Source organism: Pelophylax lessonae, assembly GCF_965119305.1.
Source record: "Pelophylax lessonae genome assembly, chromosome: 6".
Classification (NCBI taxonomy): Eukaryota; Metazoa; Chordata; class Amphibia; order Anura; family Ranidae; genus Pelophylax; species Pelophylax lessonae.
Window position 1 is genome coordinate 279,871,985 of NC_138773.1, and position 23,554 is coordinate 279,895,538.

A 23,554-nucleotide genomic window follows, 5' to 3' on the forward strand; every position below is an offset into this window, starting at 1 on the left:
TTTGCTGGGTCTCCCACCACAGTTTCAAGAGCATGGAGGAGATTCCAGGAGACAGGCAGTTACTCTAGGAGAACTGGACAGGGATGTAGAAGGTCCTTAACCCATCAGTAGGAGCAGTATCTGCTCCTTTGTTCAAGGAGGAACAGGAAGAGCACTGCCCTACAAAATGACGTCCAGCAGGCCACTGGTGTGAATGACTCTGACCAAGCAATCAAACACAGACTTTATGGGGGTTGCCCTGTGCTCACTGCTTAGTACTGTGGAGCTTGATTGTCATTTTGGCATTTGCCATTGAACACCAGAACTGGTAGGTCAGCCACTGGCACTTTGTGCTTTTCACAGATGAGAGCAGGTTCACCCTGAGCACATGGCAGAAGGGTCTGGAGAAGCCATTGAGAATGTTATGCTGCCTGTTTGGTGGTGGGTCAGTGATGGTCTGGGGAGGCATATCCATGGAGGGACGCACAGACCTCTACAGGCTAGACAATGGCACCCTGACTGCCTTTAGGTATCAGGATGTACTCCTGGTACCCATTGTCAGACCCTACTCTGCTGCAGTGGGTCCTGGGTTCCTCCTGGTGCACGACAAAGCCCAGCCTCATGTGGCGAGAGTATGCAGCCAGTTCCTTGAGGATGAAACAATTAATGCCATTGAATGGCCCGAACGCTCCCCTGACCTAAATCCAAAAGAACATTATGTTTCGGTCCATCCGACGCTGCCAGGTTGCTCCTCAGTCTGTACAGGAGCTCAGTGATGCCCTGGTCCAGATCTGGGAGAAAATACCCCAGGACACCATCCGTTGTCTCATTAGCAGCATGCCCCAACATTGTCAGGTATGCATACAAGCATGTGGGGGCCATATATTTTGAGTTGCTGCAATGAAATTTCAGCAAAATGGACTAGCCTGCTGCATCATTTTTTCACTTTGATTTTTGGGGATCTTTGAATTCGGCCCTCTGTAGGTTAATAATTTTCATTTCCATCCAGTGATGTGGCATCCTTTCATTCCTAACATATCACATTACCTACTCCATATCAGTATAGATCTCCAGCATGATATTTTTTCCCAGTGAGATCTGCTGTGTTTTCAAAGTGTTGCTTTAATTTTTTTAAGCAGTGTATATTATAAAAGAATAACATTAAGAAATTGAGTTATATAAGATGTGTATTCATTTTTAAAAGAATATCCTTTCATTTATCTCCAACAATATACATAGAGATTCCTACCTTTTGTTATTATGAAGAAATAGATGTTTGTGTGTCTGTGTCCATGTACAAAATGGATGCGAAGAGGAGTGATTTTTAATTGTCAATCAACTGCTGCACTTTCAGTGTTGTAATAAGGAAAGTGGCAAGATCTGCATCCCTTTAGATGTGATTTCCCTTTGGGAGTATCTCACCAAAAATTAAATTTTTACTGCAGGGGAAGTCCAAAATCTGACTTGTATCTTAGTGCAGACTTCTGGGAAAATCAGTAAGCCAATCACACAAGCAGGAAATTACATTTCTCTGTACAGAACGTTTCCAGACTTCTACATTGCATTTTACAGAAAATTACATGCACTGCAGATTGAAAAGAAAAGGTCATTTTTAATAATATTCAGTTACAATATTACTTATGTCGTAATTGTATATGCTATAATATTTTTTTATTATTTGCTATTTATTTTTACTTTACTTAATGTTAGGCAGAGGTGGGGTAGGAGCGGGCTATGAGGGAGATTAGAAGGAAGGCAAATGATATTGAAAGGACACTAAAATGTACAGTCAGCCAAGGCTCAGAGTCAGAGAAAATAATTTTATCCCTTTTTGGCGAATGGGAATCCTATGTGTAAGTATTTGAAATACAAACTGTACTGCCTATAGCTATCAGTCATAATGTTCCTCCTTCTAACAAGCCCTACAAACATCAGTTGTTACGCAGACAGCCTGAACAGATGTTCTGTAAGATATATACTTACCATGTGGATTGTAGCAGTAGGCATCCCATCTTTCACTTTTATTTAACCGGAAACCATAATCTATAATGCCTTTCTTTCCAAATCCACAGTTAAAAGTAGGTTTAACTATCGGATAACCAACTCTTCCTTTGTGAAGCCACCCAGCAGCACATACATGGAACCCTGTAGACCATGAACAATGAGAAAAATCAGAAAAAAGGTTTGAGTAAGTAAAAGCTACTTTTTAAAAGTAAAGGTAGTAAATGTGTAAAACTGGCGTTTAAAGAGACTCTGTCAAAAAGTAGAAAGTTTTGAGTTCAAGGTATTACATTCGTTTAAACATTCACAGACTCCCTTTTATTCATTAAACTTTCCTTTTTGTTAATTCCCTAGCTCTTCCCTTCCTTAGCCCTAGTTCCCACAACCTCACTGCCATCTTCTGTGATGGCCCCCGGCGTGGCCTCTTAGTTGGTAGGTCTGGGACACCCTACAGGAGCACGTGTGTGGGATTCTAAAACTGCATCAGAAGAGTCAAAGGTCACTGTCCACTTTTGAGCATGAAGATCTTTGGGGGCAAAAGCCATGTTCCTATTAACCACTTAAGCCCCGGAAGATTTTACCCCCTTCCTGACCAGAGTTTTTTTTGCGATTTTTTTACTGCGTGAATTTAACGGACAATTGCAAGGTTGTGCGATGCTGTACCTAAACGAATTTCATGTCCTTTTTTCCCCACAAACAGAGCTTTCTTTTGGTGGTATTTGATCACCTGTGCGATTTTTTGATCATGCGCTATAAACAAAAAAAAAAAAGCGTAAATTTTGCAAAAATAACAATATTTTTCACAATTTTTTATATGAAATTCCCCCCCAAAAAAAATGTAAAAATCAAAATTGCAAAAAGCGTATTTTGATTCGTTTGCGCAAAAGTTATCGCGTTTACTAACAAAGGGAAAGATTTTTGTCATTTTTGGTGTTTTTTTTTTAACGACTAATGGCGGCGATCTGCGATTTTTTTCTGCGGTACTGCGACATTGCGGCGGACAGATTGGACCCTTAACTGACATTTTTGACACTTTTGGGGGTACCAGTGACATTACTGCAGTAATCAGTGCTATACATATGCACTGTTACTGTAAAAATGACACTGGCAGGGAAGGGGTTAACTGTATTGGAGAGGGAGGGGTTAAGTGTGTCCTAGGGGCGTGTTTCTAACTGTAGTGGGACAGGTCTCCTATTGTAAAAACAGAGATCAACGGTTCTACATAGTAGAACCGTCTGATCTCCATTTTTACACAGGGGAGAATGACAGGCGGCTTGTTTACATAAGCCGCCCGCCTTTCTCCCGCTCTACCGACGATCGTAGTGTGACCGGCGGACATCGGGTCCGCCGGTCACACGCCCGGACTCCTCTGTGAACGAGCCTCAGCGGGCGCGCGCCTCAGCTCGCCCGCTATTGGCTCAAAACCCGGTGACAGGCTAGCGACGTAGATCTACGTCACTCTGCCTGGCCGGGGCTGACTGCCGCAGTAAATATACTGTGCACAGTCGGCAAGCAGTTAAGGTACTGCATTATTATGACATATTACCAATGAAAACACTAGAAAAAAGCAAGGACATGGTCTCTTTATTCAAACTGCTTTATTGTTGTCTAAGAACCACAGAACCAGGGAGTTAAAACTGAATTGCAAAGTTACATTGGTCCAGCTTAGTGCACAAACCATATTCTATACCTGACTGATTCTGGCGGAAGTAGAAAATCCCTGTAGTAGCCGGACCTGGTGCCGTGCAGCTGCCCTACTGCATAGTAACTACATGGGGCTCATGCCATCGGGCACGAGAATGCCTTGCATTTTAGACAATGAATTAGGGATCAACCAATATCATTTTTTTCCTTGCCGATACCGATATTTTGGCCATTGCATATCGGTATCGGCCGTTATGGGCCAATATTTTGTACATCATATGTCAGGGTCCGAGACTAGTCTTCTCCTCCAACCATTAGGTGGTGATGCTCATGTAAGAGTGAAATGATGTCACATAGCATTATTCAGTTTACAAATGTTATTGAATATGCCACTCACATAGGTACAAATTAAAGACATAAGCAATTCCACATTAACAGATCGGTATATCTCACCCACTTGCCGTAAGTGATAGCCGGGTGATACCGCTCCATTCGGCATCCACTCAATACTGCTCTGTCTCTCACCCACTCCATCTCCGACCCACCAGATACTGATCCGTCTCTCACCCACTTGCCATAAGTGACACCCGAGTGATACTGCTCCATCCGGCATACGATCTCGGAGATCACGCACGTGGTCACACCCGGCGTGATTACGTGACCCCTGAGATTGTATGCCGGATGGAGCGGTGTCACTCGGGTGTCACTTACGGCAAGTGGATGAGAGATACCCATCTGCCAGCAGATCTGCAAATGTGGAATTGCTTATATCTTTCATTTGTACATATGTGAGTGGCATATTCAATAACATTTGTAAACGGAATTATGCTATGTGACATCATTTTACCCTTACATGAGCAATATTTGGAATATCGACAATATCGGTCAGTTCCGGGGCCAATACAGATATATCGGCAAAAGTCAATATCGGCCCTCGATATATTGACCTTGCCGATAATCGGTCAATCTCTACAATGAATGTCAATAGGGTGACAAGGACGGGAAGCGACATGAATGTCAATGGTGTCACAGGGACAGGAAATGAAGAAAAAGAGTACACTGTATATGTTACCCCTAGCAACCAACCAGTTTACTAGTCTAGTTCAAAATTTAAACCAGCATCAGCACTATTTTATACATGAGGCCCACTATGCCTTTATGCTTTGTTCATGGGGATTGGAAAGAAGAAATAATGACCTTCTTTATCCTTAATAGTTTGCAATTAGCTGTGATGTTGCATAATATTTCTAGGATCAAACAACATGCCTGGTGCTAGTATTCGCTTCATTTAGCCCAATGACTGTTATCTAAATAAAACAGAAATCAGAAGGTCTTTTATTCTCAAACAGCATGAAATTAATAGCAGGAAGTCTTATGGTATAAATAAGTAGTTTCTTCTGTTACAGGACAAAATTACAAGTCAGTAGCTTAAAGAGAACCTGTTGCTAGTAGATGATATAGTGATGGGAAATTATGAACATATCTTTTTTTTTACAATTAGGGTTTCTTCGATTTGGATATTTAGAAACAATTGCTAATTACTTGGATATGGCAGCATGAATTTAAGAGACCACTATAATTAAAGGTATTATATTCTGGTAACTGTATTGTTTAGATAGTACATGTAACAATAGTATTCTGCGTGAGTTTTTTTATTTTTTATTTTGGATGACGTTCTTTATATTTTTCTCCATACTTAAATGCAGGCCAAACTGCCGAGGAAAGATTGGCAATTACACAGTTTGGGACAAACCATACAATGCTGCAGGGGTTGCTTAAAATTGACAACTTTTATTTAAATGGTGTAAACTTTTATTCCAAAAGAAAAAAAAGCTTTTGCTGTGATTACTTAATATTTTTTAAAGTGGTATAGAACTCAAAAACAATAATGTAATACATTGCAGCTTACTAGGCATTAGATGTGGTGGCTGCATTGGTTTCTTTTTTTCTAGGCTTTTTTACCTTTATATCACCTGGTGATCCTGCCAGTATCACACCTCCTGTCTTATGCCTCGTACACACGCAACGATTATCGGCCGACCGATCGGCCGTCTTTTGTCCAGTGTTGTTGTGTTGGTTGAAATGTGCTCTAGACTGCACAAGAATTTTTTCGGCCAACAAAAACCAACTTCAGAAGTGATGTCATGTAATGGTTAACTTTCCGTGTGTTTTTTCTTCTCTGAGCATGCCCAGTCTTACTCATCAGATTTTTGTCTGCCGAAATCTGTACTGACTGACGAAAAATCGGCAGTTCTGTTGACGGCCAAAACATTTTTTATAGCATGCACACCAGATTTTGTTCGGACGAAAAGTCGGAGTCGGTTGTCGGAAGCATCATACTAACGAGCCGACAATCGGACAATCGGGCGTTGGCCGAAAATTCACGGCCAACAATCGTTGCGTGTGTACGAGGCATTAGGGTGTCTACATTCTGATGAAGTAGTGAAGCCTTTAAACGACAGCATTGTCAGTCTGGGGAGAGTGTAGTGTAAGATAGACTTGCAGATTTAAGCCCCGTACACACGTACCGATGGTCGGCTTACAAATGTTCCTCTTTTCTCCCCGGGATGTCGGTGTCTGCTGAAAAGTGCAAAGACAGCACAAGGACAGCACAAGAATTTTGTCCGCCGACTGCAGAAGTGATGTCATGTAATGGTTAACTTTCCCTGTGTTTTCTATTTTCTGAGCATGCCCAGTCTTGCAAATCTGCGGTCTGTCGGCCGAATTGTGTACTGACAGGCGAACAATCGTCCGTTCTGGTGTCGGCATACAAATATTTTCATGTTTGCACGAAAGACTTTTGTCCGCGGATTGTGCGCAGACATCTGTCGGAGGCACCATACTAACACGCGTACAATCGGCAGATCCTTCGTCCACCGACGTTTGTATGCCGACGATCGGTACGTGTGTACGGGCCTTTAGATGTACTTAACTAACAAATTAAACCAGAACTCCGGCTAGCACTTTAAAATCAGTTACAGCAACAGTTTTTACATAAATAAATACAAGCGGATCATAGTAAGCACCGCTGTCAGTGGTAAATGGTTTGTCTCATCTCTATAAATGCCACTTTTGCTGGACAGCTTGTTCTGTTATAGGAAGGTGGAAAATCACAGAGTTACTGACCAGATTACCAGGTGAAATTAAAGGAAAAAAGTTCAAAAAAAGGGAAACAAATGCAGCCATCACATCTAAGAATTGGTAATCTGCAATTTAAAATATTTCCGTTTTTAGGTGTAATAATTAATGTAATTTCCCCAAACAAAAGGGGGTCTGGTTACCTAAAGGACCACTTCACCTAAAGTGAAAGGACACAGATGGCAACCCTTCTTTACCTCTTTGTGCTAGTTGAGGCTTAATGGACACATAAAAATGTACTTATTTTTTTTGTAAGTTGATGTTATATATATATATATATATATATATATATATATATACACACACACACACACACACAGTATATTTAAATACATGTGTGAAATCATTATTTTCTGTAAAATGTTTACAAACAGTACACCCTTAGAGTCGGTTCACACTGCGGCAACTCAAAGTCGCCCCGACTTTGAAGTCGCCCATGCAGCACAGCTTGCAAACGACTTCTCATAATAGAAGTCAATGCAAGTCGCTCCGACTTCGCCCAAAAGTAGCGCAGGAACCTTTTTCTAAGTCGGAGCGACTTGAGACGTTCTGATTAGAAAGGTTCCATTGCACAGCATGGAGCGCTACTTGTCAGGTGAACAAGTCGCCTGACAAGTCGGAGTAGTGTGAACCGGCTCTTAATGCTTAGATTGTAAAGCAATTGGAAATCATGGTACTGCCTGAAGGCTTTTTGGCAGCCTCTGTATAATTGGCCAAGAGCCATGTCAAATGAACTCTTGCCGCTGTGATCATAGTTGTAATTGCTCCAGCTCTGCGCAAAGCACTATTGAATTCGATCCTTTCTGAGGGAGAAATTGAACATATTGCTGGTTTAGGCAGTCAGTGAGTGACTCTATAGGATAATGTAAGTTGTTTAGTAATCTTGCCCCTGACACGATATCACCAATGACAGAGTTATTGACCAGTGTAAACCAGGGAGTTCTGCCACTAGTAGAAAACCAAGCGGGAATTATGTCCACTGTTTAAAGATGTCTATACACTAGTAGAACTTTGTTCAACATTTTGCATTTTAAGAACATCCGATCAATTTTCTACTACTACTAGATGTTCATTTTTCGGCCACAGTGATGAGAAAATTTGAAGGGGTAGGATGGACAATTCTTCTCAAAGCAATGATTTGCTAACAGTGAATGTGATTTTCATTCAGGCTCGGGTCACACTATTGCGATGCGGGAAGGCTGCGAATTCGCAGCCTGTTCCCGCATCGCACACGCACCCCCGGCAGTTCACACTGCCATATGCGATCCGCTGGGGGTGTCAATGTAATCTTAACGACACCCCCAGTTTGATCGCATATCGCAGTGCGATCGTGCAGTTCGCACAGGATGGGATCGCACAAGTGTGAACCGCTGTGCGATCCGATCCTGATGCGGCTGCAAAAATGCCTCCTGTGCGTGTTTGCACCGGGTGCGATGCGAATTTAGCCATACAAACTGTATGGCTAAACTCGCACCGTACAGCTGATCGCATGTAATGTCGGAGCAGTGCGCTCCGACATTACATGCGAACCCGGCACTCGCATCAGTGTGAACCGGGTCTCAGGAAATTGGAATCATTACAAAATTGAACGTTAAAAGCAAACTACATTTTGAAGTATTTACTCTCCTTCTGTCTATATCAGGGGTGTCGAACTTCATTTAATCAAGGGCCGCATCAGCAATATGGTTGACCCAAAAGGACTAGTTGTATCTGCAAGACTATATATACATATATATATATATATATATATATATATATATATATATATATATATATATATATATATATATATATTTCCTTGGGCTGCTGCTGGGAAGAAGAAGGGACAGAGCTGGGAAGCTGGAGGAGGACCAGGGAAGGGCTGGAGTCAGCCGTATGCTAAGACCATCGAAAACAGAGAGTGCAGGATCTGTAGGAGGAGTTCTCTCTTCCTCTATGCTGCCGACTGCTGAGGGGGGGGGGGTTTTAGACAATGGAGCCTCTTCACCGCTGCATAGTGAAGCACTGAATCTGTCCTCTTCTCTGCTGCCAACTGCTGACAGAAAGTGGGGGCCGAGAAGAGGAGGTGCTACAGCTGCAGAAGAGGTGTGGGGACCACATTAAATAGTCTGAAGAGCCAGATTCAGCCTGTGGGCCTTGTGTTTGACATATTTGGTCTATATGATCCCTTTCCCACCTAGCCCTGACATCCTTTTAACTGGGCTATTATAACTGGGGGCATAGGCGTGCGCACAGGGTGTGCCAGGTGTGCCTGGGCACACCCTAATCACTCTCTGCTGCACAGATTTCCTCTGCTGCTTGCTTGGCTGTAGAGAAAGGGACTGGGGAATCTCTTTTTGAAAAGTGAGACATCAGGTCTGTTTAGAGCCCTAATATTTTACCATAGCTCCCCAATAGGGCTCCTAATAAATTGTAAAAAATTAAGAAATTATAAAAAATGATTGTAAAAAAAATTTAAAAAATAATAAAAACAATAAAATGGTAAGTAATCATAAAAAAAATAATACAATTAAACTACAGACAATATTCTCTGCCCTACTGACACCAACCTCTGCCCTACTGATATCGTCCACTGCCCTAGTGACACTGTCCATTGCCCTACTGTGTATATATACAGTATATACCTATACACACACACGTGTGTTTGAGCTTTGGAGTGCACACCCTAATGCAATAGGCTGTGCACACCTATGACTGGGGGAAATGGCTTTCTATCACTATGGTGCCCAGCGGTGACTGGGCACCGCTGAGAGGGCTTTTTGTTCTAAAGTGAGTATTTCATAATGGGCCAGTACTGGGGGGGGGGGGGTCATTTACTAAAGCTGGGGAGTGCAAAATCTGGTGCAACTCTGCATAGAAACCAATCAGCTTCCAGTTTTTCTTTTTTTCCAAAGTCTAATTGAACAAGCTGAAGTTAGAAGCTGATTGGCTACCATGCACAGCTGCACCACATTCGGAGTGCTCCAGTTTTAGTAAATCTGCCCCTGGGAATTGTCTTTGACAGCTTGGTCTTTGTTCTCTGAGTGCGCAGGGAGCGTACTCTCAGCAAAGAAACAACAACCGTCCATGGACTCATAGGTGTTGAAGTTTGCCATCTAATGGTTGCAAATGGTACATATTAGATGTGATCATTTAATATTTCATATTTGCTTTATTAAAAAAGTAAAACATTGTAGCTAAACATAATAAGCTAAACAAGGGGAAAAACATCAAGGGAAAAAAGCATTTATTTATTCATTATATATTAGTAACAGCTTTAAAGCATACTTGCAACCATAATATTTTTTAACTTTTAGGATAGAGTGAGAAAAGGAAGACTCTCTCTCTTGTTTTATTGCTGGTGAGAAATATCTAAGAGGGACACCAACATCAGTATAAAACTTTTTCTTTCAGTAGAGTAGATGACTCCTGTCAACATTTGCTCTCACTTCCTTTTGCGAGAAGACTTTGTACTTGGGACAGGAAGTGAAGCAAAATCTCCTTAAAGTGGAGTTCCACCCATTTTCAATAAATTGGATTACATAGATGTATGTAATCCCCTTTAAAACGACTTTTACCAATGGAAAGTTTTTTTTTTTTTTTTTTGTTGCTAGTAAATACCTGATTTTCTGCTTTATTTATCCTCTTCTCACTTCCGGGTCTGGTCGGCGATTACGTAATTCGGCGAATCGCAGTGTGTGCTGGGATGGCATAAAATCTCGCATTATTACACAAGAGATGAGCTGCACAGCGTGCTCTGCCCCGCCTCCTCTCAGTGAGCTGTATGTATGTAGTGTATTGAGGTTGTGCTCCGGCCCGCCTCTGCCCCGCCTCCTCTCAGTGAGCTTAGTGAGGATATAATGCTTTCAGTCCTCGCTCACTGAGAAGAGGCGGGGCGGAGGCGGGCGGAGCACGGCCTGAATACACTACATACATACAGCTCACTGAGAGGAGGCGGGGCGGAGGCGGGGAAGAACACACAGTACAGCTCATCTCCTGTGTAATAATGCGAGATTTCATGCCCTGAGATAAATCCCAGCACACACTGCGAATCGCCGAATGACGTAATCGCCGACCGGACCCGGAAGTGAGAAGAGGATAAATAAAGCAGAAAATCAGGTATTTACTACTAGCAAAAAAAAAAAAAAAAAAACTTTCCATTGGTAAAAGTCGTTTTAAAGGGGATTACATAGATCTAAAGTGAAAAAATGGGTGGAACTCCACTTTAAAGTGGCTGTATACCCCCTTTCTTATTTTTACCTACAGGTAAGCCTATGATAAGGCTTACCTGTAGGTAAACTATATATCTCCTAAACGTGCACAGTGTAGGAGATATTCACCCTGCATGCAGCTGCTAACCTCAGCATACCGTGCCGGAACTTCCGAGCTTCTTGCCGGACTTGAGAGCTCCCGCGCACCCGCGATCCCGGAAGAAAGGACTGGAGAAGGTGTCAGCCCTCTCAGAGGTGACAGGTCACCGCTGAGAGGGCTTTTTGTTCTAAGGTGAGTATTTCATAATGGGCTAGTATGCAAAGCCCATTATGCCTTTATCTTGCAGGTGTTTTTTTTTTTTTTTTTTTTAACTGCTTTAACCATTTTTGGACCGCAAGATTTTCCCCCTTAATGACCAAGCCATTTTTTTACGATTCTACACTGCGTTACTTTAACGGTCAATTGTGCGGTCGTGCAATGAAATACAGTTGATGCCCTTTTTTTCCCACATATAGAGCTTTCATTTGGTGGTATTTGATCACCTGTGCAATGTTTATTTTTTACGCTATAAACAAAAAAAGACCGACAATTATGAAAAAAAACGATATTTTTCACTTTCTGCTATATAACATTCCCAATGAAAAAAATGAAAAAATTAAATTTTTTCATCATTTTAAGCCAATTTGTATTCTGCCACATATTTTTGGTAAAAAAAAAAAATCGCAATAAGCATATTTTGATTGGTTTGCACAAAAGTTATTGCGTCTACAAACTAGGGGAAAGATTTATGTCATTTTTATTTATTTATTTATTTTTTTACTAGTAATGGCGGCGATCAGCGATTTTTAGAGGAACTGCGACATTGCGGCGGATAGATCGGACCCCTAACTGACATTTTGACACTTTTGGGGGGACCAGTGACATTACTACAGTAATCAGTGCTAAAAATATGCACTGTTACTGTAATAATGACACTGGCAGGGAAGGGGTAACCCAGGGGCGATCAAATTGTTAAATGTGAGCGTAGGGGGAATTTTTTAACTGTGAGGGGGATGGGCTTGTGAAATCAATACAGAGACCTGTATTCCTAAATAGGAGGAACACAGGAGCTCTGTATTGATTCCTGAGAGAACAACTCTCCTGTGTTTACAACAGCACACCGCCATTCTCTCTTCACAGGGAGCGATCGGTGCCCAGCGGCAATCAAGGCCACCGGCCCCGTGGATCAGCTTTCTCGCTGGCGAGTGAGCGCGCTCCTGCCGCAGCGCGCGCTTGCCCCCAGAATCGTTCCCGTGAACGGCCGTACAGGTACGGCGATTCGCGGGAACCTGCTGCTGTTATACGGCGGCTGGTCGGCAAGTCGTTAAAGTGGTAGAAAAGTAGTTGCTGGTACTTTTACCTACAGGTAAGCTTATAATAAAGCTCACCCATATGTAGAATGAATATCTCCTAAACACGCACCATTTAGGAGATATTCAATGGAGCAGAAACCGGTGACATCACTGGCACATGCACTCTAAAGTAGGGATCGACCGATTATCGGTAAAGCCGATATATCAAGGGCTGATATGCACTTTCCCCGATATATGGGAATTGGCCCCAGAGGTTACCGATATTGCCGATATTTCGGGAAAGTGCTTGTACCAGAGTGATGTCTGTAGCTAGCTTTGTCTTCAAATACAGGGATAGAGGTTTAAATGTTCAGTTGTAACCTCATTTAAAGTCCCAACCCCCTCTCCATATATATATCTGCAGCTAGAGACATCACACCGGTACCGGCATCCATAGCCGACGGTCGGCTGTCTCGTAGTGACAACCGATGCGGCTTCCGCCTTCCGCGGTTTGCACGGGTTTCCCGTCCCACCGGGAGACACAGCGAACAGTCTGCATGGCCGCCGAAGACCCGATCAAAGCCGCATTCGGCTCTGATCGGGTCTCCATGCAAAAACCCGGAAGTGATGTCATGACATCACTTCCGGGGTACTCGGCGCCAGATTAAAAAAAATTACAACATTCAAAAAAGCCAAACTTGGTGTTTTGAATTATTTTAAGTGCAGAGGAGGGGTTTGGGTCCTTTTAGACCCCCAGATCCCTCCACAAGAGTACCTGTCAAGTAAAAAAACGAAAAAAAATTTTTTTTAATTGTACGAAAATATCGGCCCATATCGGCCGATACCGATATGTGTTAGCCAAAATATAGGTATCGGCAATGAAAAATCGATATCGGTCGATCACTACTCTAGGTCTGTGTAGTAAACGTGACTCCCGTGCGTATATGCGGAAGTGATGTCATCGCAGCTCAGCCAGTCAGACGGACTCGGTGAAGATGGAAGTCCTGTGAGAGCACGCCGATGGAGGGCTTCGTTTTAAGGTAAGTCTCTCATAATGTCCTAGGGTACGATGCATACTAGCACATTATGACATTACCTTACAGGTTGAATGTTTCTTTTTTTTTTTTTTAACTTTACTACTAACTTAACAAGGTCTCGAGCACCAATTAAATCTGAGAAAGGTTCTTTTTTTTTTTTTTTATATTCTATCCAAAAAATAAAATTGTTTGGACTTTAATCTTAATATACAATCTCGGCTTCTGGCCTTCCATGAAGCCAGTTCTTGTTGATATAAGGACAGATTTACTAATATTTTGTCATGAAGTAATACTAATTTCTGATTTCATTTTCTTCCCGTTTCACAACTCATGAAAGCAAAACTTGAGGAAAAGTTGCACTTTGCAGGAAGATTTTGTTGGCTTGTCTGGTATTCAGAGGAAATGATCTCATATAAGTGAGTACATGGAGAATTGTAAGTACCATATTACTCCTGTACTTACACAAGACCATTATTTTACCCTTGCCAAAAGTCAACGAATTGCAGATGTTTGGGAAAGCACTTCGCCCCGAGGTTTTCAGGGATGATTTGAAACATTTTATTTGTTTCACAGATATGTTAAGAAACTGTGATCTGAAATGTGTTTTTTTTTTTTCAGCAAATCATTTGTGATGCAATAAACAAAATTAATGACCTGACATGAAATAACTCTGCTAGTGCTATTTACATTTACAGCTGAACTCCAGGCAAGCGGCTAAATACACAGATGAAATACACATGCATGAGCTGTTTTATCTACCGAATGATTTGTATGTCTGTCCATCCAGTGCTGAGATTTACACCGCTCTACCACATAGCACAGTCTTGTCTGGCAGGGAAGGAGATCTGATTTGTCTCTTCTGTGATTAAAGCGGAGTTCCGGGCACAGAAATTATTTTTTACTGAACATACCCCCGGGACAGTCAGGGCTAGCACATTCCACAATGGCTAGCCTCTGATCTGTCCCGGTTCGCACTTACCTTTTAGAAGAAATACTTACTTATAAAATTTCTTCCACAGCGTTTCCATCTCTGTTGTGGGCAGCTGAAGCCGGCGCGGTCCTCTTCTCTGTCTTCTTCCGCGTCTTCGTGTCCCAGAATGCACTGCACCGGCCCCTCTCGTCACTTCCGGTGCGGCGCTGCATTCCTAAACAGCTTCTGGGCATGCCCAGAAGCTGTTTAGCAGGGGAATGCGGCGTCGCCCGGAAATGACGTGCGGGGCCGGTGCCGTCGCATTGATTCCTGGGAGCTATGACGTTTAGCTCCCAGGAATCATCGCGAGGCAGGAAGTGACGGGGTGAGCCGCGGCTCCGAGGGAGGAAGCAGTCAGAGGTGAGTATTTACGATCTTTAATAAAAAGGTGAGTAAACAAAAAAAATAAAAAAAACTATCCAATTCCTTTTCAGGCGGAGGGGCACAAAAGAAAAAAATCTTTTTGAGCCCGGAACTCCGCTTTAAGTTAGACGTACAGGTCTTGTCCCTTCTTGGGGTAATCAAACTCCCAGCCTATGAAACTCCGAACAGACCGGGCCAAACAATCTCTGCTCCCCTGATTGCACAAGTAACCACAAACTAAATTTACCTAGCAGTCTAATTAGGAGGATGATGAACCAAATTGATGGGAGACAGGAAATAAGTAAAAATCTCTCCACTGAGGACACAAACAGTAACAAAAGACCTGAAGGTGGATCTAACCCTTCTCCACTCTATAAAGAACTAAAAAAATGTCTTGTGTTGAAATTGTAGAGGTGATAATTAAAGTGTTACTAAACCCAGAACCTGCATTCACTATATCTGGTCTCCTACAGTACACAGATCATGGAAATGCAATTATTTTAGTAAATATAAACAGCTAAATACCTTTTCTCATAAGCAGTATATAGCAGTCTTGTGACTTCTACTAGTGTCTGGCCAAGCACTGGGTAAAGCTTGTAGGAGGAGTTTTCATTCTCCTCTGACTATCCTATGAGGCTGCATGACTCCTGACCCTTTGTCTGGACAGTGCTGATTGGCCCTTCGCTGATCACATGCACCTACCAAAAATACACCCCAAAAAACAAAACTCTAGCAATACACACCAAACTGAGCAAGTGCAGAGTGTCTCCAAGGCTCTGTTCTATTAGCAGATGGATTGGGGACAGTAAAAGAAGGGGGAAATCAGAGAAGACAGGATCAAACAGCCTTTTTACACAATGCAGATGATTAACCCCTTAGGCTCCACAGTTAGTATAACAAGCATGCTTTACTGCATTTACAGACTGATTTTACTGTTGTGGGTTTAGTAATACTTGAAGCAACATAAAGATAAAATTGTTATCTTTCTGGTGTATATGAATAGTATGCATTTGCAATGTTTCAGGTGTTGTGTTATGGCCCGTTCACACCCAGTGTGCTGGGACTGCTCTGAAAAACCCTGCCCAGCATAGTTCCAATGCAAGACAAGGTGTCATACAAATACAAATACAATACAAAAGTTGTATTTCCTATAATGCCAGTTCACACCACCATGCCTAGTGGCCTAGATAGGCCTGAAGAAGGAGCGCATGCTCCCCAAACGCGTCACCTGGACAACCCCCCTGCATCTGGGAGTGAATGACACGGGAAGCCGCGCCGACTCATTGCTAAACACTGGAAGTGCTGACATCCATCGCCTACATCCTTGTCAGCCACAGCCGCCACTGCCATACTGATGAATCCCTTCCCACAGGGGGACATGCTTTATAGCGCTTTATGTTCTATCACATACTGAATTGTGATTACCTACATACCTCTTACCAATAAATTAGTTGATGTGCTACACTCAGATGGCGCTTGTGTTTTCTCCCCAGTAACCCACAAGCCCCTTCTTGCTTGCACACTGAGCAGCCGTTTAAAGGAGCCAGCACATGAACATCATCAAGGACCCATTTTGAACTTTTTATTGAACCTTTATTGAACTTTCTATTGCCCGTATCACACTACGCATGGGATGTAGCCTTAATAATTGTCGTTGCGCCAGTATGATTGTCCTATATTAAACACATTGCAACCTGCGCGGCTCATAAAAAGCAGACTGCCGTGTGAAGTTACGTTGCAGTATTCACCATAAATTTCCCTTTTTGCTTTACTTCCAGCTTGCGAAAATGATTGATAGAACTTTCACTAGGCTTTGCATTTGCATTCCATATGTGTGTGTAATATACTATATTATATATATATATATATATATATATATATATATATATATATAATCAATTGGGGTGAACATTACTCAGCCGTTTAGTGCATAGCAATCAGGCCGTCCCATAGGCCATACATAGAGAAAAAAAATTAAAGCGGATTGCTGCACATAAAAACTTTTATTGGAAAAATCCGATTAAACAGACATGTACAAATGTCTGTCAGAACATGTCCATAATACAGTAATCCCCCGCTCCATCGCGGTTTAGTTTTTGCGGTCCCGGTAATTTGCGTTTTTTTTTTGTAATGTTATTTTACTATATAAATCATTAAAAATGAAATATTTTTGTGTTTTCCATAGCTCTTGCTCTGTCTCTTAGTATCTTTTATGTGTTTAAATGAGTTTCTATTGTTTTAAAAGTGTGTTTAAAGACCTTAAAATGCTTTTACACGTACAGTGACAGTAAAATAAACATGCCTACAATGCATTTTATTGGGTTTTTCTATTTCGCAGAATTTCACTTTTCGCGGCTGGGTCCGGAACGTAACCCCTGCAATGGAGGGGGGTTTACTGTATTACGGTTTTGGGCTCAACCGCTAGCGCCCTTCTTCAGATCAGAACATATCTGTTCACAGAGTCTATACTCTTGTTTTAAATGCTATACATCAAATGGAACCACCTGTCACATCAATCAGGCTATGCAATTCAATCAATAACGTGTTAATTATTCAGCAGGAAGGAAAAAAGGATCCAGTGTATCACATCAATCCAATCACTTTCGTCAAAGACATCCATATGTTATACTAATATTGAAAAGACATAAAAAATAAATACAAAAAATGCATATACTGTATATCAGTCCAAATATGTCAATAATCAATCCAAATGACTAAAAAATATAGTGCATCCATAAACCCCCCTATATTGGATTTAAATAAAGAGATATAAATCCAATTCCAAGTTTAACCCCCTAGGTTGTAAACTATCCAGTGTATAAATCCACTGAACCTCACGTTTTCCTAACATTAATTCTCGATCACCTCCTCTACAATTTTTAGAAATACCATCTATGACCATGAACTGGAGCTGAGAAACCGCATGATTCTGTTCTACAAAGTGTCTTGCTAAAGGTAGCTGTACATGTTTATCACAAATTGAATATTTATACCTAGCAATTCTATCCTTAACCTTCTGGGTAGTTTCACCATTATACACCAATCCACAAGGGTATTTAATAATATATATCACATATTAGATTGGCACGTATAGTGCTGTTTTATTGCAATATTATATCCCTTATGTGGGTGTGTATAACTTTTACCTTTAATCATCGAATTGCATGGTATGCAATTCAAACAGGGATAAGATACTGTATTACGTGGTCCTAAAAAAGTAGCTGTGGATTGTGGTATGTTGTAGTGATCAGTCTTAACTAATCTATCTTGTAATGTTAGATCTTTGCGGTAGGATGCTAGAGGGGGTGCATGGAATTCAGTAATCAAAGGGTAATTTTCCGTAAGTATATGCCAATGTCTACGCACAATCTTTAGTACACTGGGTGAGAATGGGTGAAATTGTGACACAAAAGGGATTCTCCTATCAGTATTTTTTTAGGTGTTAGGCTGGCCATACACTATACAATTTTCTTATTCAATTTCCTTTAGATTTACCTTTAACTATGTAGTGCAAGGGCCTGCCTGATTGCATACAAATTGAAAGTGTTTAGGTTTGACCCTATATTACATGGTTTTGGTAAATCTAAAGGAAAGTTGAACAAGAAAATTGTATAGTGTATGGCCAGCCTTATGCCCCATACACACGTGCAGATTATCTGCAGACTTTTGTCTGCAGACTTACCAAAACCATATAATATGAGGTCAAACCTAAACACTTTCAATTTGTATGCAATCCGGCAGGCCCTTGCACTACATAGAAAAGGTAAATCTGCAGACAAAAGTCTGCAGATAATCTGCACGTGTGTATGGGGCATAACTCTATCTAAAGTGTTTCTTTCTCCTCTAATCAAAGTCAAGGGATAACCCCTCCAGATCAATCTTCCCTCCATCTCATCCAGTCTATTCTCACATTGGGTTGGGTCACTAACAATCCTATTAACCCTAGAAAGCTGACTCTTAGGAATTGATTTAAATATGTTAGTGGGGTGGAAACTTCTAAAGTGTAATAATTGGTTGCGGTCTGTAGGGGGTTTATGGATGTACTATATTTTTTAGTCATTTGGATTGATTATTGACATATTTGGACTGATATACAGTATATGCATTTTTTTTGTATATATTTGTTATGTCTTTACAGTATTAGGATAACATATGGATGCTTTTGACGAAAGTGGTTGGATTCAGGGCCGGGACAAGGAGTGGGCAGGAGGGACGGTTGCCCTGGGCGCCATGGTTTATTGCAGGGATGGGGGGGGGGTGCCCTGACCCTAAACCTAAGTGAAGTGGGGGCATAGTTTGGCATCCTTGCACTGGGCGCTGAATGACCTTGTCCCGGCACTAATTGGATTGATGTGATACACTGGATTCTTTTTTCCTTCCTGCTGATTAATTCACATGTTATTAATTGAATTGCATAGCCTGATTGATGTGACAGGTGGTTCCAATTGATGTATAGTATTCAAAACATGAGTATAAACTATATGAATAGATATGTTGTGATCTGAAGAAGGACGCTAGCAGTTGAGCCCAAAAATGTAATATTATGGACATCTTCTGACAGACTTTTGTATATGTCTGTTTGATTGGATTTTTCCAATAAAAGTTTTGATTTGCATCAATCATCTTTGATCGATCAATCTCTCTCTCTCTCTATATATATATCTCTATATATATATATATCTATATATATATATATATATAGATATATATATATATATACACACTATATTACCAAAAGTATTGGGACGCCTGCCTTAACACGCACATGAACTTTGATGGCATCCCAGTCTTAGTCCAGAGAGTTCAATATTGAGTTGTCCCACCCTTTGCAGCTATAACAGGTTCAACTCTTCTGGGAAGGCTGTCCACAAGGTTTAGGAGTGTGTCTATGGGAATGTTTGACCATTCTTCCAGAAGCTCATTTGTAAGGTCAAGCACTGATGTTAGACGAGAAGGCCTGGCATGTAGTCTACCCAAACTCGCTCATCCATGTCTTTATGGACCTTGCTATGTGCACTGGTCCAAATCATTTGGTGGAGGGGAGATTATGATGTGGGGTGGTTTTTCAGGGGTTGGACACCTTGTTTGTGCACAGTCATGTTGGAACAGGAAGGGGCCATCCCCAAACTGTTCCCACAAAGTTGGGAGCATGAAGTTGTCCAAAATATCTTGGTATGCTGATGCCTTAAGAGTTCCCTTCACTGGAACTAAGGGACCGAGTCCAATCCCTGAAAAACAACACCACACTATAATCCCCCCTCCACCAAATGATTTGGACCAGTGCACAAAGCAAGGTCCATAAAGACATGGATGAGTGAGTTTGGGGTGGAGAAACTTGACTGGCCTGCACAGAGTCCTGAACCTCAACCCGATAGAACACCTTTAGGATAAATTACAGCAGAGACTGGGAGCCAGGCCTTCTCGTCTAACATCAGTGCCTGACCTCATAAATGCGCTTCTGGAAGAATGGTGAAACATTCCCATAGACACACTCCTAAACCTTGTGGACAACCTTCCCAGAAGAGTTGAAGCTGTTAAAGCTGCAAAGGGTGGGCCAACTCAATATTGAACCCTACGGACTAAGAGTGGGATGTCATTAAAATTCATGTGCGTATAAAGGCAGGTGTCCCAATACTTTTGGTAATATAGAGTATATGCAGGGCTGCTCATAGGGGGGGACCACCAGCACTCTTGTAGGGGGCCAGAGCATACAGGGGGGTCCACACAGAGAGCGGGATTAGTGATGGACAACAAATACAGAAATCTTCCTCCAGCACCGGAATCGGATCTGTCCCTCTCCCTGCTATCAGCTTTTATCTGTTGAGAAAGAGACAGTCGTCCCTCACTAATCCCCCTCCCTTTTGTGGGCCCCCCTCCCAGCACTTATCTCTGCTCAGGAGTTTATTTGTAAATTGTAACGTTGTTTCTCTCTCTCTGTCTCTCTGATCACTGAGCTCCAACTGCCCAGCCTGTATATTTTTCTCATCTCATCTTCTTTTTTATTTAACATAGTTTTTTTTTAGACTTAGCAGGAATTATGCTCGAGTTATGTTATATTTGTGTCTGATAATAGTGATTTTGTTGTAATTTTAGCTATATATATTTTTAATATTTTCTTGAGGGGGCCCTGCCAGGTAGACTGTAGGGGGGCCCCATGATTTCTAACAGCAGCCCTGTGTATATGCTATATATATATATATATATATATATATATATATATATATATATATATAAATATATATATATATATAATATAGAGAGAGAGAGAGAGAAAGAGAGAGGAGAAATGATCTGCTAATTTCAGAACATATTCCTTTTAAGACTTTTTATTCTGGTTGAGGATGATATCTCCAGTTTACCTCTATTTATGTTTTGCACATGGTTCCCGCTAAGTATTGTTTTCTTATTGCATATAAAAAGTACAGTACACCCGCTATTGGAAGAGTATCCCAGATCATTATAATGATTTAATGACAGATTCACTTTAAAAATGGCATTCTTCCACTATTTACATTGGCCTGTACCTATTTTTCTGGCCTCTTCCAGTTGTTCATATGTAGCAAGCTGGCCGCCTTCATATTCACACACAGCTCTGGCCTCTCTGTAGGTCAGTTGGTATTTTCCGTTCCGTGATTCTCGGTGATAAACTCCAGCTGCTTGTTCTGGAGAAAATATAAGAAATAATAATTACGATTTTTTTTTTTTTTTTTTTTAGCAGCATCCCTTCAAAGCCAATAACCCACCTCCAGCATTGCATATCATATTGAGGACGGCAGTATATCTGTGCCAGAAGCAGACAGCGGAGTGGTTCCACTGACGGGGAAGCTGGACAGAAGCCCAGAAGTAGAACAAAGCTTTTTATGAAAATACTCGTTTTGTTACAGTATGCCTTCCACATTTCAGTTTCAGGCAGTCATACCTCCTGCAACGTTGCTTAAAAGTAAACAGGTTTGTTTGTTGGTTCCTGAACATTCTAATCTTTAGAAAAATGTTTCTTTGAGAACATACCCTGGGAATGTCACCAGGAATTATACTGATATGATTTACGTGAAACATTTATGTTGGGTTGTCAGACATAATTTTTTATTTGGTTAGTCTTGTAGAGCAGTGCTTGTCTAGTCTAGTGTTTGTCTAGTCCTGCTACGATGTTTTTAACATCAGCAGGGTTGGAATAGTATGGCTGTCTTTAGATCATCAAAAATATTAGCATTCGCCCTCTGTTTCTCTCTCCTTTTTTTTTTCTCTGGGGTGCATTTAGAAAATCTGCATATCTGTTAGTCAAGCAAAACTGTATGTAGCCACTGCCTGATGAAGGAGCACGGATGCTCCGAATGCGTGCAACCCCTATCTTCTTCCCACCAGGAAGTGATCAGACCGGAAGCAGGTAGCCGGAGCCCTGCTGCGAATGCTCCGCCGCCGCTGCTGAATCCTACGGACAGGCTGCCGAACAACAGCCTCCCCACACCACCGGCACTAAACCACCCTCCTCTACGGCACTTCCCCAGGAGAAGAAGATGGATGAGCATGAGCCCACTACACCCATTGTACCTGTCTAACCTTACCTCTAGAGTAAGTTGCTACATTCATTATTGCTGAATAAATTTATGCTACACTAAGCTGGCGTCGCTCTTTCCTGCTTTCAAAACCGATTGTTGATAGGTCTATATTCTTAGCAATTCAAACAATTGAGGAAAACATTTGCAGAAAGGAGCACACTATGGCCACTAGATGGCGATAAGGAGCACATGAGGATCCTATCGATAGCTCTAGCGGCCATACTGCATTTTGGCCACTAGAGCTATCATAGGATCTTCATGTGCTTCTCATGGCCATCTAGTGACAATGACTATAATAGGGATTAAGTATGCCCCTTAATGCCATGTAATGGCTATAATGTGGTATTTTCCACATTCACACAGTTGAATTGCAGAGAATATAGCCTGAGAACTTTTGCACAGAACAAATTTACATGCAGATTTGATGAAAAGCTATAAATACTCTGTTTTCTTTTTCTATTTTATTCTATTTCATCCCCACCCCACACCTTTCCCCCCCTTCCCAACTCTTACTCTCTTATAGCCATCTCACTATCCCACTGTCCACCCCAGTGGTGTATTTAGGTTTTGTGCTGCCCTAGGCCTGACTAAGCTTGTGCACCCCCTAATTTAAATATGTCCCACCCCTTCCTGTTTATGGCCCGCCCTGTCATCTGTAAACCACAGATCCCAACCACAGTCTATCAGCATAGCCTGATCAGTTCCCATAAGTTCAGCCTCATCAGTGCCCATTAGTGCCGCCTCATTACTGCCCATCAGTGGAGCCTCATCCGTGCAGCATATCAGTGTAGCCTCATCAGTGGCCATCAGTACAGCCCCATCAGTGGCCACCATTGAAGCCTATTAGTGCCCATTAGTGCAGCCTATCATATCGGCAGGTAGCAGTGTGACTGCTTTATGGGGGTGCCAGACTGATTTTCCTCCTGGACCCTGCCCTCGGGCCCAATAATACTGGCACTAAACTAAAAGTGTAGTGCAAGCCGGCGGGGACCCTTTTCGTGTGGGAGCTGGGAGGAGGCTAGCTTTTTTATTGCAGTGTGCAGCTTTTTTGCTGCCCCCTGCAAAGTGCCGCCCTAGGCCTGGGCCTTGTAGGCCTAGGCCAAGATACAGCACTGGTCCACCCCACCCCACTCTTCCACCCTTTCTCCTCTCTCCTATTGTCTTTCTTCCTTGTATCTCTCACTCTTTGATTCCCCCATTTGTCCTCCTCCCACTCAACTAGGATTCCTACCTATCTTGGATCCCTCACCTCCATCCCTTTCTTTCTACTTCTGACTCTCCCACCTCTCTCTCTATCTCTCCCTTATTATCTCCTTCCACCCCTTGTTTTTGCTCCCTATCCCT

At 42.0% G+C, this 23,554-nt stretch overlaps 1 protein-coding gene across 1 annotated transcript in view; it reads right to left on the reverse strand.

Moving 5' to 3' along the window:
- The window catches only part of TNFAIP6 (TNF alpha induced protein 6), a 66,480-nt gene that overhangs the window by 20,720 nt on the left and 22,206 nt on the right, over window positions 1–23,554 (reverse strand). Inside the window, exons 2-3 of the mRNA XM_082262237.1 lie at window positions 21,179–21,316; window positions 1,963–2,124 (exon numbers count right to left, since the gene is read on the reverse strand). Of these exons, the coding sequence (XP_082118363.1) occupies window positions 1,963–2,124; window positions 21,179–21,316 (300 nt within the window). The remainder of the gene's footprint in view (window positions 1–1,962; window positions 2,125–21,178; window positions 21,317–23,554) is intronic.